At 40.9% G+C, this 18,144-nt stretch overlaps 1 protein-coding gene across 3 annotated transcripts in view; it reads right to left on the reverse strand.

The window, feature by feature from the left end:
• Window positions 1-14,744: 14,744 nt before the first annotated feature.
• The window catches only part of cacna2d4b (calcium channel, voltage-dependent, alpha 2/delta subunit 4b), a 31,915-nt gene continuing 28,515 nt past the window's right edge, over window positions 14,745-18,144 (reverse strand). For all 3 annotated transcript variants that reach the window (XM_031565221.2, XM_031565223.2, XM_031565220.2), the window contains 4 exons: window positions 17,855-17,972; window positions 17,359-17,474; window positions 15,978-16,060; window positions 14,745-15,766 (listed from right to left, as the gene is read on the reverse strand). In XM_031565221.2, coding sequence (XP_031421081.1) covers window positions 15,674-15,766; window positions 15,978-16,060; window positions 17,359-17,474; window positions 17,855-17,972 — 410 coding nt within the window. In that variant the 3' untranslated portion in view covers window positions 14,745-15,673. The remainder of the gene's footprint in view (window positions 15,767-15,977; window positions 16,061-17,358; window positions 17,475-17,854; window positions 17,973-18,144) is intronic.

The following is an 18,144-nucleotide window of genomic DNA, read 5'->3' on the forward strand; positions in this document are numbered from 1 at the left end:
CACCGGATTGACTGTTATGTGCATAATGAGCATATTTAACTGTTCTGTGTATAAAGACCATATTTCTGTAGGCTATGTAGAGAATACGTCACAAGAATGGAAGCATATCAACAACATTGAATAGCATTACTATTAAAAAACTGCCATTTAATGTGAATTTACTACAAGTACTAAAAGTAAAAGTCCTGTGTGAAAAACCCTACTTAAGTAAAAGTACATAAGTATTGGCAGAAAATGTAGTTCAAGTATCAAAGTAAAAGTACTGATTTGCGTCCTCTGGCAGATATATTATTATGTGACATCATTAGATTATTAATACTGAATTATCAGTGTGTAAGCACCATGTTACCGTTGTAGCTGCTGGAGGTGAAGCTAGTTTGAACTACTTTATACAGCTTTATATACCGATAAAACCAGATCAATCTCCGTGGCTGTGAGATGATTAATGGGAGAGGAAAGAAGAAAAAACAAAGTTCTGATACACAAATCTGTTTTCAGTTTTTCAGTCTCTAATCTTTGATTTTTGGTGAGATATTTAATCATTTGAGCATTTATTGTTCTCATAGACATCTGAAATGTGACCCTGACTACACACTGCTTTTTATAAGATGTCAGAAGGCAAAAAGGTTGGAAACCACTCGTTTATCCCTGCACTTCTTGCACTTTCCACTCTTTGCACTACTTGTTGTGTTTACAGTTCACAGCTCCTGTATATTTCTTATATTTCTCAGACGGTTGTGCTTTTGTGTTGTATTGTGTGGTGTTGGGTTGTGTTGTATATTTTGTGTAAGTACAATGAGAGCCACTTAACCCGGAGTCAAATTCCTTGTTTGTGCAAACTTTCTTGGCCAATAAACGTGAGTCTGATTAAATCTTAAACAGTATGTTGTATTTTAAAAGCTTGTCAGAGTTTTCAGGGTGTCTGGGCAGGATGCTGACTGACTGAAGCCAGCTGGCTGACCTACACACTGTGACCTTCGCTGTCAACAATATCACAGAGGATAGCCTAGTTTCTCTGTAAACATTGGACCTAAAACATTGACATTACAGTATTACTGAGTATTACTAAACATTGACATTACAGTATTACTGAGTATTACTAAACATTGACATTACAGTACTGAGACTACAAGTGGACCAGTCGTATGATTTTTGAAGCCAACTTACTTTATCTATATCACTCTTCGCCGCCTCTGTGACAATTGCAGATTCCTCCAGTTTCTTGTCGTTGACAAGGACAAGATTGACAGAACATCTGCTTGCAGCTGCCTCGAGCATTCATGTCAGTCAGTCATACATGAATTGTTTAGCATGGCGGTCTCTGTTTTGTCAACTCATTCGGTATGGCCTGCAGGGAGTGTGTAAGCAGATCACCCTAGTATGATGTGTATCCGGATGTGAAAGTGAAAGGAATTTGCATGGTCACCACCACTCACTTAACTGAAGCAACAACCCTGGAATTGCTATACCAGTTGGTGCTTTATTGCCTGTGCTTTGTGCTTGTCCTTACACACTTGTGGAGAAAGTAAGATGGCGTACCAGGGCCCATACACACATGTGGAGAAAGTACCATGACGTACCACGGCCATTGTAGATGAAAAAAAGGGGCTTGAGGTAATATTCTGAGAAAAAAACTCAGAGATTAAAGTCGTAGACTTATGACAGTGTCCACATATTTCCCATCCTTTCATTCTCTCTTCATACTATAACTACTGATTGGTGGAGCAAATAAGATAGACAAAGTTACTGTTATAAAAGAGGATGACGCATAAGCTGTAAATGGAACAGTTCTCGTCTGAGAATTATGTTAGGTGCTAATTCACATAAAAGCTTACCTCGGACTCCAGAGTTGTATTTCTTATTTAATATGCATATCGAGCTCACTCGTGTCTTGGCAGACAAGAGAAGCAAAGTAAAACAGATCACACAAGGTTTATATAGGTTGCAGTTGGCGTTCTCTGACACCAAAGCACTATTTCAGCAGAGATAACCACATGGTGGGTTCCCACGTCCAAGGTTATCTTACTAACGTTTGCGTCTACAATGTAGGAAAGAAGAACAACTTGTTCTTTTTATCAGCTCTCACTTACACACACACAGAATGTACACTTTTAAGGACACATACAGAGACAGAAAAGCAATGTTTCAGCACAAGACGGCAGCACGGTGGCGCGATCAGGACCGCTCGGGTCTCGTCGGCCAATCCTCGCCTTTCAAATCCATTCTCAGTAATCCAATCCAGCCGCGGAACGAGAATGGACCTGGCCAATCGCGGTGCTTCTCTCCATAGTCGAGAACTTGGCTTGAACTTGTGTAACGTTACGTTGCCAAGTTACGCAGACGCAAGCTCCTCAAGATGGCTGAAGCTACGACAACTCGTCAAAGTAAGCAAGTAACCACGACATGTTTTTATTTTTTTTTCTTAGACGGACACACGTTTTATTTCCATATTGTATTGATTGACAAGCCTAACTAACGTTAACGCTTTCACTGAAGATACGTGCACCGATGTAACGGTTACATTATGAACTAGGTTATGCTACGTCTTATAACTACAACATTGCTATGAATGGAAACAGCCATGTGTAACTACTATAATGTTACTCTGAGCTGAAACAGCCAAACGGCCGAGTACTGGCAGTGATTAAAGTAGTTGTATCAGTTAGCTAACCATCTAGTTAGCTTGCTATCTGTATATGACGCCTGACCAGCGGTGTTAAGCGTCGTTTCTCGTATATCATACAGCTACTGTAACTTATCATGCATAATATGATTGCTATTGATAACGATAACGGTACAGGAGTGTATGTTTATGTGCTGCAGTGTCTCAGTGTATTGTTCAAAGCATGCTCACATCCAGTGTTTACTTGTTGACTACTGTACCTATTTGCTTATTGTTCCTGTTGTATGGTTCTAGTTAGTTAGCTAATAACATTGATATAAATTATAAGCAGTTATTATAAATGTGTGCTGTGTATTTAATCTACATACACTAACTGCTGTAGGAAAAAAAAGTGCGTAATATTAAACATCACTGATTTCAGATCACAAAGGAGCTGACTGGCCGTGGCAGGGGGACAGCTATTTGGGTGACCTCCATTGGCAACGAGGTTGGTTAGATCCTGACCAGTGTCGTGACAGTGCAGGAGGGCCTGGGACTGGACAGGATGGAGTGATGGAGCGGTACCACCAAACAGCTGTTCCACCCCCAGTCCTGCTATACGTGGACTGTGGCCGCTGCGTGAGTGAGGGGGCGAGTAAGCTGCAGACCAGGTACACCTGGCACTTCATGAGGAGGCTGGCTGTCGGCGGCACCACCACCGATGCTCTACCACACCTTCATGGGCTGCCTGTCTGCATGCACCTTTGAGTGGGATGCAGGGGACCTCGCTCTGTTGCGGCAGATGACGAGGGAGCAGCTCAAGCAGGAGGGTGTGATAGCCCTTACTGATCTTCTGGTGGACAGGAGAATAAGTAGTTGAGCCAGTACTGCTGCAGGAGGACATGCGGCGTGGAGGCCGCCATCAGCCTTATTGAGTGGCTGCTGCAGGAACTGGTGGGTGGGGGAACCTGACTGCTGCTGCCTCCAAGCTCCTCCCTGACTGCTTCCACCATGCTGCAGCCAGGTGTCCCAGCCTCTCCTGATGAGTCTGGGTTAGGTAAATTCATAATTGTGTGTAAAGAAGTAAAATCACTGTATCTGCATTTTGTCCCACATCTGTTTACAAAATTGGTTTTTATCAGTTTTTATGTTTTTTTTCCTTTCTCAGGCTGTGGATGACTCTGGGGTGCCAGACATGGACCAGGTAGACAGTATGGCAGAGTATCTGGTGGAGGTGAGGCACCAGCTCTCTCTGGCCCTCACCAACCAGCCGGTCAGGAACATTTATTGTCTTACTACTTTCCCTCTGTGCCCTGTCATACATATTCATACTCATGTTTTTGTCTTTTCTCACGGGCTGCTGTGTTCTCTCTCTCTGTCCAGATGGGATCTCATCCTGAATGACTACAGAAGGATCAGGCGGCGCATTATAGACAATGGGGCTGTTATGCACCCTGCAGCTGGTAGACGTGAGCCACACCACCCAACCTGGTACAGTGGCACAACAAGAGGGTGTAGAGGCAGGGCAAGGTGGTGGTGCAAGGACTGGACCTGCCCAGCCACATGTCTGTGGCAACTGACCCTCTCCTCCCTGCTAATGTGTGCCCACCATCTGCACACCCCCCCAACCAGGCCCAGTTCACCAGTACCCCCGGGCTGGCAGCACAGTGGGCCAGGCACAGGTGAAGAGGAAGGTATCGTCCGCTATCGCACCGGCGGCTGTGAACTCGTGCCGCCAGCAAGAACTCTTCCCTGCTCCACCCTCGGGCCCTCAGCTGTTCATGCTGGGTCCAGTGACCTCACAGGGGCCTGTGCTGGGTGCTGCTCCACAGGCTCTGGGTGCCAGCCTCTCCTCTGCCGCTCCTGCTCCAGTCCGAAAACTGACCTGCAGTGTTCTGCGCAACACGTGCAAGAAATGCGGGCAGTTCAGGACAGCGGAGACTGGACACAGCCAGTACAAGGGCATTATATACTGCCCCTCTGTAGAGGCTGTTCCCAAGGAGCAGTGGTTGGAGGATATAAAAAAATGCATGAAAAATAAATGAATAAATTGTCCCGTCCCCCCCCCCCCCTCCCAGAGGCATGGACACTGGCTTAGTGCCCCTCAACCCCTTTCCCTCCCAGTTTCACACTTTCTGTATATAGTTCTGTATATGTTTTCTGATATATATTATTATATTGTATATATTATGCTATAGTTGTTGTTGTTGAATTTGTTATTGCAAATAAAAGTTTGTTTACAACAAAGATTTATATTTTTCCTTTGTTCTTTTGTGTTTTGTGAATAGAAGGATGTATTAACTAGAACACAAATATTTTGTGAAACAATTAAAGTACCTCACACATAACTGTACTTGAACTTGCATTGAAATATTCAATGTAGATTTATAAATATCTCAATAATATAAGGTAAATTAAAAGTAATATGCAAACAAATTGTGATTTCCAGTAATAAAATTGAACTTTGCAGTAAATAATGCACACCTACATTTCTGCTAACGGTGGGACTCGAACCGGGAACTTTGGGGTCAACTCTTCTCTCATAAATGCATATATTTATTGAAATATTCAATGTAGAATTATCCATATCTCAATAATATAAGGTTAATAAAAGGTAATATGCAAACAAAGGTCCTTTCTGTGTGGAGGAGTCTCTGTGTGGAGTTTCCATGTTCTCCCCGTGCCTACGTAGGTTTACTCCGGGTACTCCGGTTTGCCCCACCATCATAAAGACATGCACGGCATCGTATGAATATGAATGAATGTTGGTGGTGGCGGTCGTAGGCGCTGATTGGCAGCCACACTTCTGTCAGTCAGGGTCTACAGCTACGCATGGGCATTGTCCCAGTTTGTGTTTCTTTTTGATTCACTGTTTTGTTTGTTTGTTTGTTTGTTTTGTCTATGTCTAAACCTGACGGTAGCCTACAATTTTTTGGGAGAGCTGTTTGCATTCGTCCATCCTTTTACATTTCTTCATCACAAAGCAACTATTGAGCCAACATTAGCGTTGCCATTGAGCGCCAGTCACTGATAGGCCGCGCCCTTGGTTCACCTTGAACTAATGTCTCGATGGCTGAGGCTAAGGCAAGATATGTTGTGAAAGGAAGTAACAGCCTATAGCCTGTCCATACAGTCACTGCCTTGGGTGTTCATGATAACCCTCTATGAATGTAGCCAAGAGTCTTTTATTAGCCGGGTACACGTTTGACAGCCATGTTCCATGCTGTTGTACCTCCTCACTAACATGTATGTGTGGCATTTCCTGTTTACCAGTGGCATCTGTGGTGTGGTCGGAGATTTTTTTCTCTGAATATTACCACCCATCCCCAAATTCGTATTTTATTAATTTAATTTGTTATTAGTTTTTTGCCCACAATGGCCCTAATGACCATTAAAAGTAAATCCATTTTTAAAATTTGATTATTAGTTTGTTTCTGTAAGATGTTAACCTAAAGATTTACAGGTTTAATGTTATTAATTATTAGTTACGTTGGGTTGTAGTGAGTAAGGGGACAATTTGATTAACACAACAGACTTTATTTTGAGATACCAGAAGTGGGCTCAGTTAGATGAATAGGCTTCTATCACATGAAACAGGTATTATGGCGGAAACATGCAAAAAGACGAGAGAGTGACAGATGCTCAAGAGAGTGTGGCTCTTGGTCTTATATTCACTGACATCATATCAGGGAGGTTGCATCTCAGATAGGAATCATATAGATGTCTGTGTAGTTAGATCCTAGTTCGTCCATCCAAGAAGATCACAGGGGCAGTCATTCTTTTTTTAAGATTTATTTTTGGGCTTTTTGCCTTTAATCAGACAGGATAGTGAAGGTTTGGATCAGGGAATGAAACTGGTTCCCCCTGGTCGTTGAAGCCCATTCACAGAAGGGGCCGCAGCTTACGCCACAGCTCCCCCCCAGGGGCTGTAATCCTGTCGGGTCAAATGCAGTACCTGTACAGATGCAAAGGAGGTACAATACATTAGATGAAAATAAGAATTCAAATATTGAATAAGAACAGTGATATACAGTGCCCTCCACAATTATTGGCACCCCTAGTGAATATGAGCAAAACAGGCTATAAAAAAATATGTCTTTGCTGTTTATCCTCTTGGTCTTTCACTCAAAATATTCACAAAAATCTTACCTTTTCATTGAAGCAAAATTATTGAAAGAAAAAAAAACTGTTGACATTAAATAAATATTTTTCCCCAAAACATGTGTGCCACAATTATTGGCACCCCTAGAAAAATCTTATAATTAAAATCTAACTGAAGTATATTTCCAGTCATGTTTTACATTTTTAAGTTCACCTGTTTGATAAGGAACTCTTAAGAGGTCAACCATGACTTCCTGTTCCACTGGCGAACAAATATGAGGTGACACAGGCCAAATTCCATTAGTCATTCATCACTATGGGAAAGACCCAAGAACACAGTGACAATGTGCGACGGAAAGTTGTGGAGCTGCACAAATCAAGAAATGGACACAAGTAAATCTCTAAAGAGTTGAAAATACCCATTTCCACTATCATGGAAATAATTAAGTAGTTTAAAGCGACAGGAGATGTTAAGAATCAGCCTGGAAGAGGACCTATCTGTAAATTGACCCCACGCACCGTGAGGAGGATGGTTCGACTGGCAAAAGAATCTCCAAGGATCACAGCTGGAGAATTGCAGAGGTAAATTGAGTCTTGGGTTCAGAAAGTCTCCAGAACTACCATCAGACGCCACCTCCATCACCACAAATTGTTTTGGAGGGTTGCCAGAAAAAAGCCTCTGCTGTCAATCAACAACAAACTAAAGAGCCTACAGTTTGCCAAATGTAAGTCAGACTTTCAATGGGACCGAGTTATATGGTCAGATGAGACCAAAATAAAGCTTTTTGGCAACAAACATCAAAGGTGGGTTTGGCGTAGACAGAAAGATAGCCATACAGAAGAGACCCCCATACCCAATGTGAAGTATGGTGGCGGATCTTTGATGTTGTGGGGCTGTTTTGCTTCCAAAGGCCCTCGACATCTTGTTAGGAGACATGGTATCATGAACTCCATCAAATACCAGCAGATATTAAATGAAAACCTAACAGCCCCCTCTAGGAAGCTTAAAATGGGCCGTGGTTGGACCTTCCAGCAGGACAATGATCCGAAGCACACCTCAAAATCAACACAAAAATTGTTCACCGACCACGGAATAAAGGTTTTGCCATGGCCATCACAGTCCCCCGACCTAAACCCCATAGAAAATCTGTCGGAAGAGCTGAAGCCGAGTATACAAGCGTTGACCTAAGAATCTGAAGGATCTGGAGAGATACTGTATGTAGGAATGGTCTCAGATCCCGTGCCATGTGTTCACCAACCTCATCACACATTATAGGAGAAGACTCAGAGCTATTATCTTGGCAAAGGGAGGCTGCACAAAACATTAAATTAAGGGGTGCCAATAATTGTGGCACACATGTTTTGGGGAAAAATATTTATTTAATGTCAACAGTTTTTTTTTCTTTCAATAGTTTTACTTCAATGAAAAGGCAAGATTTTTGTGAATATTTTGAGTGAAAGACCAAGAGGATAAACAGCAAAGACATATTTTTTTATAGCCTGTTTTGCTCATATTCACTAGGGGTGCCAATAATTGTGGAGGGCACTGTAGCTGCGTGATGTTTCATTATATGATTACACAGATGAAAGTCTATGAACTTTTAAGTGTATTACTTACATTCAGGCATTGTGGAACTAGTACTGCTTTCATCTGTGAAAATAAATGTCATATTTGAGTGTTTAATTCACTGATGAAGATTTTCACCGGGTTAACAGAAAAATTAACTAGGATTAAGGAGAAAGGGAGTGTTTTGAAAATATATAGAATTAAATCATCATTGGCACTGAACATTAATGAAAACACAAGTGAGCTGAAACTTCTCACCGTCGAATAGAAGCGTTAAGGCAAAATGCAAACAGTTGAACGTGAGAAGGTTGTAGGATTTCTCCAGGTCCATGGCTTCGTAAACTTTTTTTTGAAAATCCTCTGGAATGCCACCCTTTTTTCGGAGGATTTTGTAAGACCTCTTGTTTAAAAAGCGTTTTACGGTTCTTTTGCACACGGTACCAAAGGACAGTGGGCTCGAAATGGATGTTGCATGAGCCTTGAAAGAAGCTAAAAAAAGAATAAATGTAAGGTTTTCATGTAATACTTGTGCTCTAGGGAAGCTAATATCCTCTGAAGGGCTTTTAACTGAAACGTGGCCTATTTCAGCATGACTTAAAGCCTTCCCTTTGCAGGACCTGCCATTCATTATTTTAAAAGGCACACTTCACCAAGATACACTAAAATGTGTTTGAATCCCTGTGCTCCACATGTGCAACACACTAACTTATTATCAAGAGCCCCTCCAATGATACGTAGACACATACTTTCATTAGCTGTGAATTCAATGACTTCGTTGTTCCCACAGTAAATTCCGGCGTGGTACAGTTTCCATTTCATTTCTCTCAGGAGCAGGTCTCCCTCTCTCAGCTCAGTCCTGGGATCCCTCTCCCAAGTCTGGTATTCCTCCATCAAGGCGAAGCTATTGGGGGTCTTACCCAGCGCAAGATTTATGTAATCCCAATCCCTGTCAAAATCTGAGGAAATGAGGCAAGAGGAAAATATTGTTAAAAATATGTATTATATATATATATATATATGTATTCTGTCCATAAATTATCGCCAAACATACAAAAATAGATAAATTACAGATAAATATTTCTAAATACAGAATATTCTAAACAGATGCGGATGCAGATGCATACCTCTATTCCATCCATGAGTACTCCGTACTTTGTAGAATTGAGTTGTAGAAATTAGAAAAATGATACTCCAAAATTGGTTCATGGTTTAGCATGGATCATCTGCACACCATGGGAATAGGCTGAAAGAGTATGTTTTATAACATGTATGTTACTTTTAATTATATTTATTACAAAATACAATATTTATTATAAAATACAATTACAAAACATTTCATCCACACTGAAGCATATAGACATTAAGTGTATAGTATGTATTTAGCTGGTTTATTGACACAGTAGCACCATTATTGTATTGAGCCATTTTACAATTATACAAATACAATAATTAAAAAAATTCTATAGTGAACTGCAAACCTAATCATGGATACACTACACAGCAAAGGATTTCTTTAAGAGACTTAAATGTCTTGGTACGAGAGATAAAAAAAAAATATGTGCAGGGAATTCCAAGTCAACATAAACATTACATTATATAGTTGCAATTTGAACTGAGAAATAAATCATTGCTTAATTGCAACATGACCTTGTATAACTGACGGCATGTGGCTGCGGTGCTGATTATGTCTTGTGCACTCGGACGCAGTAAACATAATAAACTCGCTGCACACTTCCTGACATACTTCATCCTCTTTCTAATTAGATCCCCCCAGTCCTGTTCTTTTCCTCCATCTGAAGTTATGTGTATTCACTGCTTCCTCTCTTGCCTCAGTCAGATCATGTTCCTGGCTGGTAATTGCAGACATTTGCAAATAGCAGGTCTATTGGTATAGAAACTTCAACAATGGCCATGGGATGTTTGCAGATTTATTTTGTCAGCATAAATGCAATAGCCACAGTAAATGTAGTAGTGATTTTTGCTAAATATGTAGAATTGCCAACTAGCTATTTCATAAGTGAAAAACAATGTATAATCAAATGCACTCATATATTATTTGCAGTATACCACTCTCATTTCACATTTCAGTGACTCCATGGCACACATATAAAGATAGAAACGGCTCCAATATCTGTATTGTACAGCTCTGGAGACTGTACTATAAAATACTTTCACACTTTCACCCTAGATATAAGACATGCAGAGATCGTTCAGTGTATACATCCTTGTAAGTCGCTTTGGATAAAATTGTCTACTAAATGTAAATGTAAACTACAAGACAAGATACATTTTAAACTGTTAATATGTCCGCATCTGAAAAACGTGGTTTGGGCGAACAGAACTGCCCCTGTGAAGTGAATTACCCTTTTTTAAGGTTTCTTACATGTACTGTCAGGTTATGTCAAACAAACCAAGTGAAGACTTTGGCAGCTGATGTTTCTGGTATAAATAGAACAATTTGATTGGCCAATCACCATGATACCTGACGACCAAAATTAGATTTTCTATTCGAGGATGTGGTGAAGGCTTTGGAGGGTGGAGCTCAGACTGAAGCTTCTACGACAGCTGAAATTAATAATTGATGATATAAAGTAAATGCTCCCAATATCTGAACACTTCATCATCTAAGTTTGTCAGTGGCTTACCTCTTTGTCATAGGAGCTGTGGTCTGCTGAAAGTGACCTGAGTTTGAGTCGTGTGCCGAATTTATACTCCTCCTCCTCCCACTCTGCTTGTGGAGGTATGTATTCCTTTATCACAGTGGGTGTACCGGAACACAGGCTGACATACCAGCACACCTCAGTCAGGGTACTTATCTCCAGTGAAAATTATGGTTCCTGTCTGAATGCTTCTTCACCTGGGCCAAGCATTCCTGTGGTGAAGATTTTGGGGAAGATGATCAGTCAGGTCAGGACATACATGAGTTCATGCCCAGCCCCACCCTGCTGAAAAATGAAAGAGGAAGATTTTTTTGTGTGTTTCAAATCTACCAGGGAACATATAAATGAATCTCTCAAGCAGTGGCAGAGCCAGACATTTTTATAGGGGTGGCCAGGCTGAGACCATTACTCACATGGGGGTGGCATAGTCTCGTTATTTAGTTTCTGAGTGGCAAAGCGCTATAGGCCAAATAGTCACTTTCTGTTCTGTTTAGGAACCATAGATGTGAAAAGAAAGTACAGTTTTACCGTTTTTTTTTTGGATATCACAGAAAAGTCTTGTTAAATTACCTCGCAACTGTGATATCAGCGAAAGACCGTGTTTTTTACTGTTGATCCTTGAATGACAATTTATATAGCTGCTAGGAAAAAACAAATACCCCCGAGAAAATAGTGTTTTATAGTGTTTGAACTCACACTTTTCAAGCATTTTGAGACAAAAAGGACTACAGAAATGCATGGTTTACTGTTGCTACCTAGGTCGTTTTGCAGCCATATTTCTTCCATAACCAATAGGCTGGGCTACTCAATAACAGCCTACAACTGAAGAAGATTATTATCAAAGCAGTGGCACTTTTAATTTGTAAATGGTTAATCTGTTGGCATCAGCAAAACGTGGCTTGGGTGAACAGAACTGACCCTGTGGAGTGAATTACCATTTTCTAAGGTTTCTAGCATTCTCTGTCAGGTCATGTCAAACAAACCCAGTTAAGACTTTGGCAGTTGATGTTTCTAATAGATTTTGGCCATCGCATAGAAATAGAACACATTGATGCCACATTGTGCCTGACGAGGATGTGGTGAAGGCTTTGGAGGGTGGAGCTCAGACCGAAACTTCAGAGACAATGGCAATAGGGAAATTGTTCAGCAAAACAAGTTCTGCCTGAAAAGCAGTGTTATGTTTTTGAGATGCCAAAAAACAATTCAATTAATCTCTGGCAGGGAGAGCAGCAGCAAGAGGCTAAACAGAATTGTGATTAGGACAAGAGATGTAAAGAAAGCGAAAGAAATTGAACAACAGGAGAACGAGGGAGGGAGAAAGAGAGAGAAAAATTTGGAGAGAGAATAGACCAGAACATGAGCACTGATCAAGCTGGCCGTCTCCATAGAAACCAGCGCCACCACATATGGGTCCTTTAAAGAAAAGGTTTTGTGGTTCACACTAGTTTCTCTCTTTGTCACAGGCACATGACTAGGGATGGGAATCAAGAACCGGTTCTCAAAAACTTGTATATCAAGGAACCCTTAACTGCCACAAATTAGACCAGGGAGATGTTTTTTTCCAGGCTCAAAAGATTTTTGAGTTTAGATATTTTATTACAAAAATTGTATGAAACCCATTACCAAATCAGTCATACATTATGTTATTTATGGTTGGAATTATAGTCAAAATAAATAATCTTTTTCTTTCTGGGGACCCCCTGGCACCGCATCAAGCAAAAGGATCCCTAGGCTATGGGTCTCTGGACCCCACTTTGAGAGTTTGTTGACCTATACTTAGGTTTGTTTTTGGTTATTTAAGATATGTACATGTATACATACATACTGTATATGCTGTGCATCATCTATTCAGAGAATATTATATAAAAGACAATTAATGTTAATAAAGCCATTTGTCCTTTTTTTCCTTGTCCAATGAGAATCGATAAGAGGATCAATAAGGAATCGGATCGATAAGCAGAATCGAAAATGGAATCGGAATCGTTAAAATCTTATCAATTCCCATCCCTACTAAACGGTGACGTCACTACCTGTGGCTAAGTTGGTTGTTATGAACGCACTGGCCTAAACTCCAGCATGGACAGGTACCTGGTACCAATGAGTCCTGTAAAAACTGTGACTTCAGTTCAATTCAATTCAATTTTATTTATATAGCGCCAAAATATTAAAATAGTCTGAATGCGCTCAGTTTGGGATATCATATTCATATAATCATATTTTGGATAGTTATGGATTGGCCCTTGTTTGTGCCGGATGCACCAGCAAATGTTGGAGCTGGTCCGAGTTGCCCTGGAGGACAGCCATCAGACAGTGGGTACTTTACAGGCCTGAACATCTGTCTAATAGGAGGCTGGTGTTAATCACTGATGACCTTTGTGTTGTGTCCTTACTTTATCCCACCTCAGTACCATGCCATGATGCTGTAATCTTCTTGACGGACCACCCAGTGCATGATTAGTGCGAAGTAAAATTATTTTAAACATCCATGAGCTGAATCTTTAATTCTATACCTCAGACAATTGCTTTAATATAATGATACATTAGAATTACACAGTTTATGACGTTATAGATAAAAATTACTTTTGAAATATGCTGGTATTTGTATCATTGGGCCAAACATAATTATCCTCTGCTTTGAGACAGTCATATCCATCCCATGTAGGACAGGGGGATCAGCAGGCTCACGCGTGCTTAAAAGACCAAAAGGGGAGAAGCTGCATATATGGAGGAACTAGTCCAGTCACCCGACTTGTCTGGATCTGTGGAGGCTGCTGACACCCCTGTGTCTGTGGGTCAATCTGAAAAGACATTTTCAGCCAAGTATAATATTTCATCTGTAAGAAAGGTTCAGGTATATCTTTTAAAACACAATTGTACAAAGAGCAAGTGGGAAAAAATCATGATGTGGAGAAAGTATAATTTACATACAGCTGTGAGTGAAGGTTTTGGAGGGTCACTGTTGTAGAGTGGCGTCTCATACTCTTATTCTTAAAGGAACAATATGTAAAATATTTACTGGACTTAATCACCCAGTCCATCCAAGCTTATATGATGACATAACGACACTGACAACAACTGCTCCTCTCTGCTCCACTCTTTCTCTTGCTCATTCTCTCTTCCACTCTTTCTCTCGCTCGTCCTCTCCTCCACTCTTTCTCTCGCTCGTCCTCTCTTCCACTCTTTCTCTCGCTCGTCCTCTCTTCCACTCTTTCTCTCGCTCGTCCTCTCTGTCACTCTTTCTCTCGCTCGTCCTCTCTGCCACTCTTCCTCTCGCATCACCAGCACCTGTCCAGCCCTCACCTGCTTCACTCACCAGTGAGTGCACTTCAAATCTGAGATTGGCATCAGGCTGCAACAAGGAAGAACAGTAGGGTACTGCTCCAAAATAAATGTGAAATGATTTATACGTTATCTGTTAAATTGAGAAATATGTTATTAAGGCCTGGAAAGTAGTACCTCCAACTCCAGAGTGTTTATTTTCAGAGCAGTGGGCTATTGTTTTCGTGTAAACGAGCTTAGCTTTGGTTACCGTACACAGCCAGCCATGCATCTAACTAACATTGACAGAGTTATAAAAAACATTCACATGATCTGGTTGATCATTTGCAAACAATGTATACATAAGCTGATCATTTTACAGTGTAGAACTTGTTTCCATTGTCAAAGTTTCATTCACACATTCACACAGATATGGAACTTCACTATTCATTCATGCTTTGATCGGGAAAGGGAAGTCATGGCAAAAAGAGACATTTGTTAGCAATGTGTTAGCTTACAACCAGCTCAAAGTTACACACATTTGCTTGCCCAAACACAAGTTTATAAAGTTTATTTGAAAAAGAAAGATAACTGAAAAAACATCAAGATGGAGTAAGAAATACATTTTTGGTAGAGTCATGCATTTTAGAATGAGTAAGAATCTTGCTTCCCTATCAGTGCTTAATATATAGATTCTTTCATCAATCTACAAACATGTTTAAGATTATCAGCCGCTTAAGCCTTAGCAAGTCCTACAAGTCAAGTCTACATGAAACAGACCAGGCAACATCCCTGCTGACTGCTGTCACACATAGAGAAATCATAACAGGTCATCCATGTTGTCTGCTTCACACATAGAGAAATCATAACAGGTCATCCATGTTGTCTGCTTCACACATAGAGAAATCATAACAGGTCATTTGAGTTGAGCATTACATCACAGTCACAGTCTTGTCATGACCTCTGGCGTCCTTTCACCGCAGATTACTGCTTAACTAACATGCTTCTGTTCACGTGAGTAGACGCACAGTGTCACTATACTCTATGACAAGGGAGCAGGATCAGTTGGTTGTTTTCCTTTAAAGTCCAACGCGATGTTTTTATTCCCAAGATCTCTCTTAAATGTTCGAGATTGCAGTGCCACCTGAAGTCCAGTAGAGGTCCTTGTACTCCAGCTCTTCGGTGTTCTGCAAAGAACCCTTTTTCTCCGGAGATTGTGTGATGTGTTATTTGGCCTTTAGTCACTGAGTTCTTGAAGTTAACTACACTCTATTCGGAATAGGATTGAAGAATATGAATCTGTAATAAATGAGCCCCTTTTGACTCATTTTGGATGCTTATACATTTTTCTGCTGTTACAAACAGATTATTGTATTAAATGGAAAATTACAGTAACAATATATTTCCAGAACTGCTCTTTAGTGTTTGCTCTCAGTCACTTCCATCTAGGAGACTTCCATTGGAGGAAGGCCCGTGTTCTTCCCATCAGCGCAGACCTAGTGAAGTCACCAAGGATGCAAACAGGAGAGCCACTGATATACTGATCTCACAAGCTCCTCCACAATCCTTTGAACTTTCCTGCAATCAGAGAGTTAAATCCATTATCGGGTAAAATATTTCCTTTAAATATTGTATACCAAAACACTGAAACACAGACATACTCATGAGGATTTCCCAAACTAGATATGTCTTTTTAATTTGTATATCTTCTCAATGCATTTGAAAGGGTTCTAATGTGCTAATGCGATGCCAATGGAAGGATGGCTCTGGCTAAAAGGTAGGGCCTTACATGAGGATGGTAAGCATGGCAAGACTGTGGACGCCGGCGGATCTTCTGAGACTTCATCCTGTTACACTTCACTGTGGCGTTATGTGCAGAGGGGTTAAGGGTGATACAATTACAGTGGGCTTCTCTCAAATATTCCTGCAGCCCTGGAAACTGAATAACTGAGCTGTGGTCATCATAGCCTCAGTGCCCAGGGATGGAGAGAGACAATGTTCTACCTTCTTCTGTAAGAGTTAAAGTGCTTCAAATATATTGGCCAAACAGATTCAATATAAGTGTGAAACTAACATTTAAAATATTAACATGAATACAGAAGATGAAAACCACTAACGGGTCACACATGTGACAACAGAAATATGCAATATTGTCATTTCTGTCACTTTTACTGGCCTACACCCAGCACCTGCAGGTGATATTGTCACCTGGAATTTTAATAAAATGAGAGCGGGACAAAAATAGATCAAGGTCATTTGAACTTCACAAGTTCTGACCTAAAGCTCTATTTTGATATAGTTTGATGCAGGCAGTCCAGAAAAAAACCTCTTACAGCAGAATGATAATCACATTAGTGGATGGGTGGACAAAGAGGCAGATACACAGAGTGATCACCATAAGGTGCCCACACGTTACACAACAGGGATGGATCCGGAACAAAAACAGTAAGGGTGCTGTAGAAATGAATGAGGGGGTGCAATGCACCCTTAGGTACCCATGCACAGCACACTGATTGATTTGTCACAGTCTTACTGCTGTTATGGATCTACTGGGGTTCATTTGAACTTGGGATGAGTATGAGCATGTGACTACAATAACTGTACAGTTGGGACACTGATTGGATTAGTTCATTAGTATGTGGTGTGTTACAAGAAATTATGGGAGTATTTTTTTTTCAATGTGATTTTGTTTGTATCCATGATAATTACAAATACAAAACGTAATATTAACAAAGGCCTATGTCGGCAAATGGTTGGAATAAGGTCAATCACGCACAACTGCATTGCAAGAACTCCAGTAGACACATATCATCAGCCTTTTGGTGAAATTACTTGTCAGTACTGGTTTATATTCTGCCTGTTCTTTGGACTTTTTCTGCCTGTTGTTTTGGATTCTGCCTTACCTCTGGTTGTTGACCTCTGTCTGGATATTGGACTCTGGTTTTGGTTGAAATGTTTGCCTGTTTTGAGACTCCCTGGTGTCGAATTCTGCCTGTTTCTAGTTTAGTATTTTTGCCCACGTTTTGAAAGACTTTTGCCCTTCTGTGTTTTGCCCTGTTACCTGATAGTGTATAAAACTCACTTAAGGTCAAAATCTAGCTGCGTCTGAATCCTACTTTATACCCTGACAATAACACAGTAAAGAATAACATAACATTTGGAAAGGATATATTTGACTTCCTTTGGGTCCAATGTGATAGGTGAATACTGGCGAGAACAGTCACAGTCCGCTTGCACAACCACCATCACCAGATTTGTGTTACGGATCTGCTGCAAAACAAACATCCTGGAACAAAGAATAAGTATGTAAGGCCACTGGTATACGCTGCTCACTCTCTCTCTCTTCATCTTAATCCTCCATGACATGCTTAATCCTACATGCCTTTTTTAAAAGTAATCTTTGTATTGTATGCCTTTATCCAATGCAGCCTCATAACTTGTGAGAGGCTGGCAAGGGAAAACTCTGGAAAATGCCAGGTTTCTACTGCTACACCATGGACAGTAACTGGATAACCTCTCTCTACTTAAGTATAGTCAGCATATCCACTAGCCTAAATCACTTTTACTACCACCATCTAGCTACTATCTCCTATCAGCATAACGTATAGCTTTCAGTGTGACCTGTGACGGGAGACCTGTCTCTCCACGCCAGCCTCTCGCACTTACTTCTGACAGCGGCCACATTTGATGATGCTGTTGGTCTCAGTGATGGATGTCTCATACATGAAGCCGGGGTACTCCGTGTCACAGGGCTGCATGAAGTCTACCTTCTTCTGCTTGTGGCCTGGAAAGTGAGCATTCACCAGTTACACTGACGCCGACCCAACATATGCTCACACACCCTCCTTCTCTTTCACTATGTCTTTCTTTCTTTCTCTCTCTCTGTTTCTCTCACTCACTCTCTCTCTCGCACACGTACGCGTACACCCACACACACACACACACACACACACAGA

This window comes from Clupea harengus, chromosome 3 (genome assembly GCF_900700415.2).
Source record: "Clupea harengus chromosome 3, Ch_v2.0.2, whole genome shotgun sequence".
Classification (NCBI taxonomy): Eukaryota; Metazoa; Chordata; class Actinopteri; order Clupeiformes; family Clupeidae; genus Clupea; species Clupea harengus.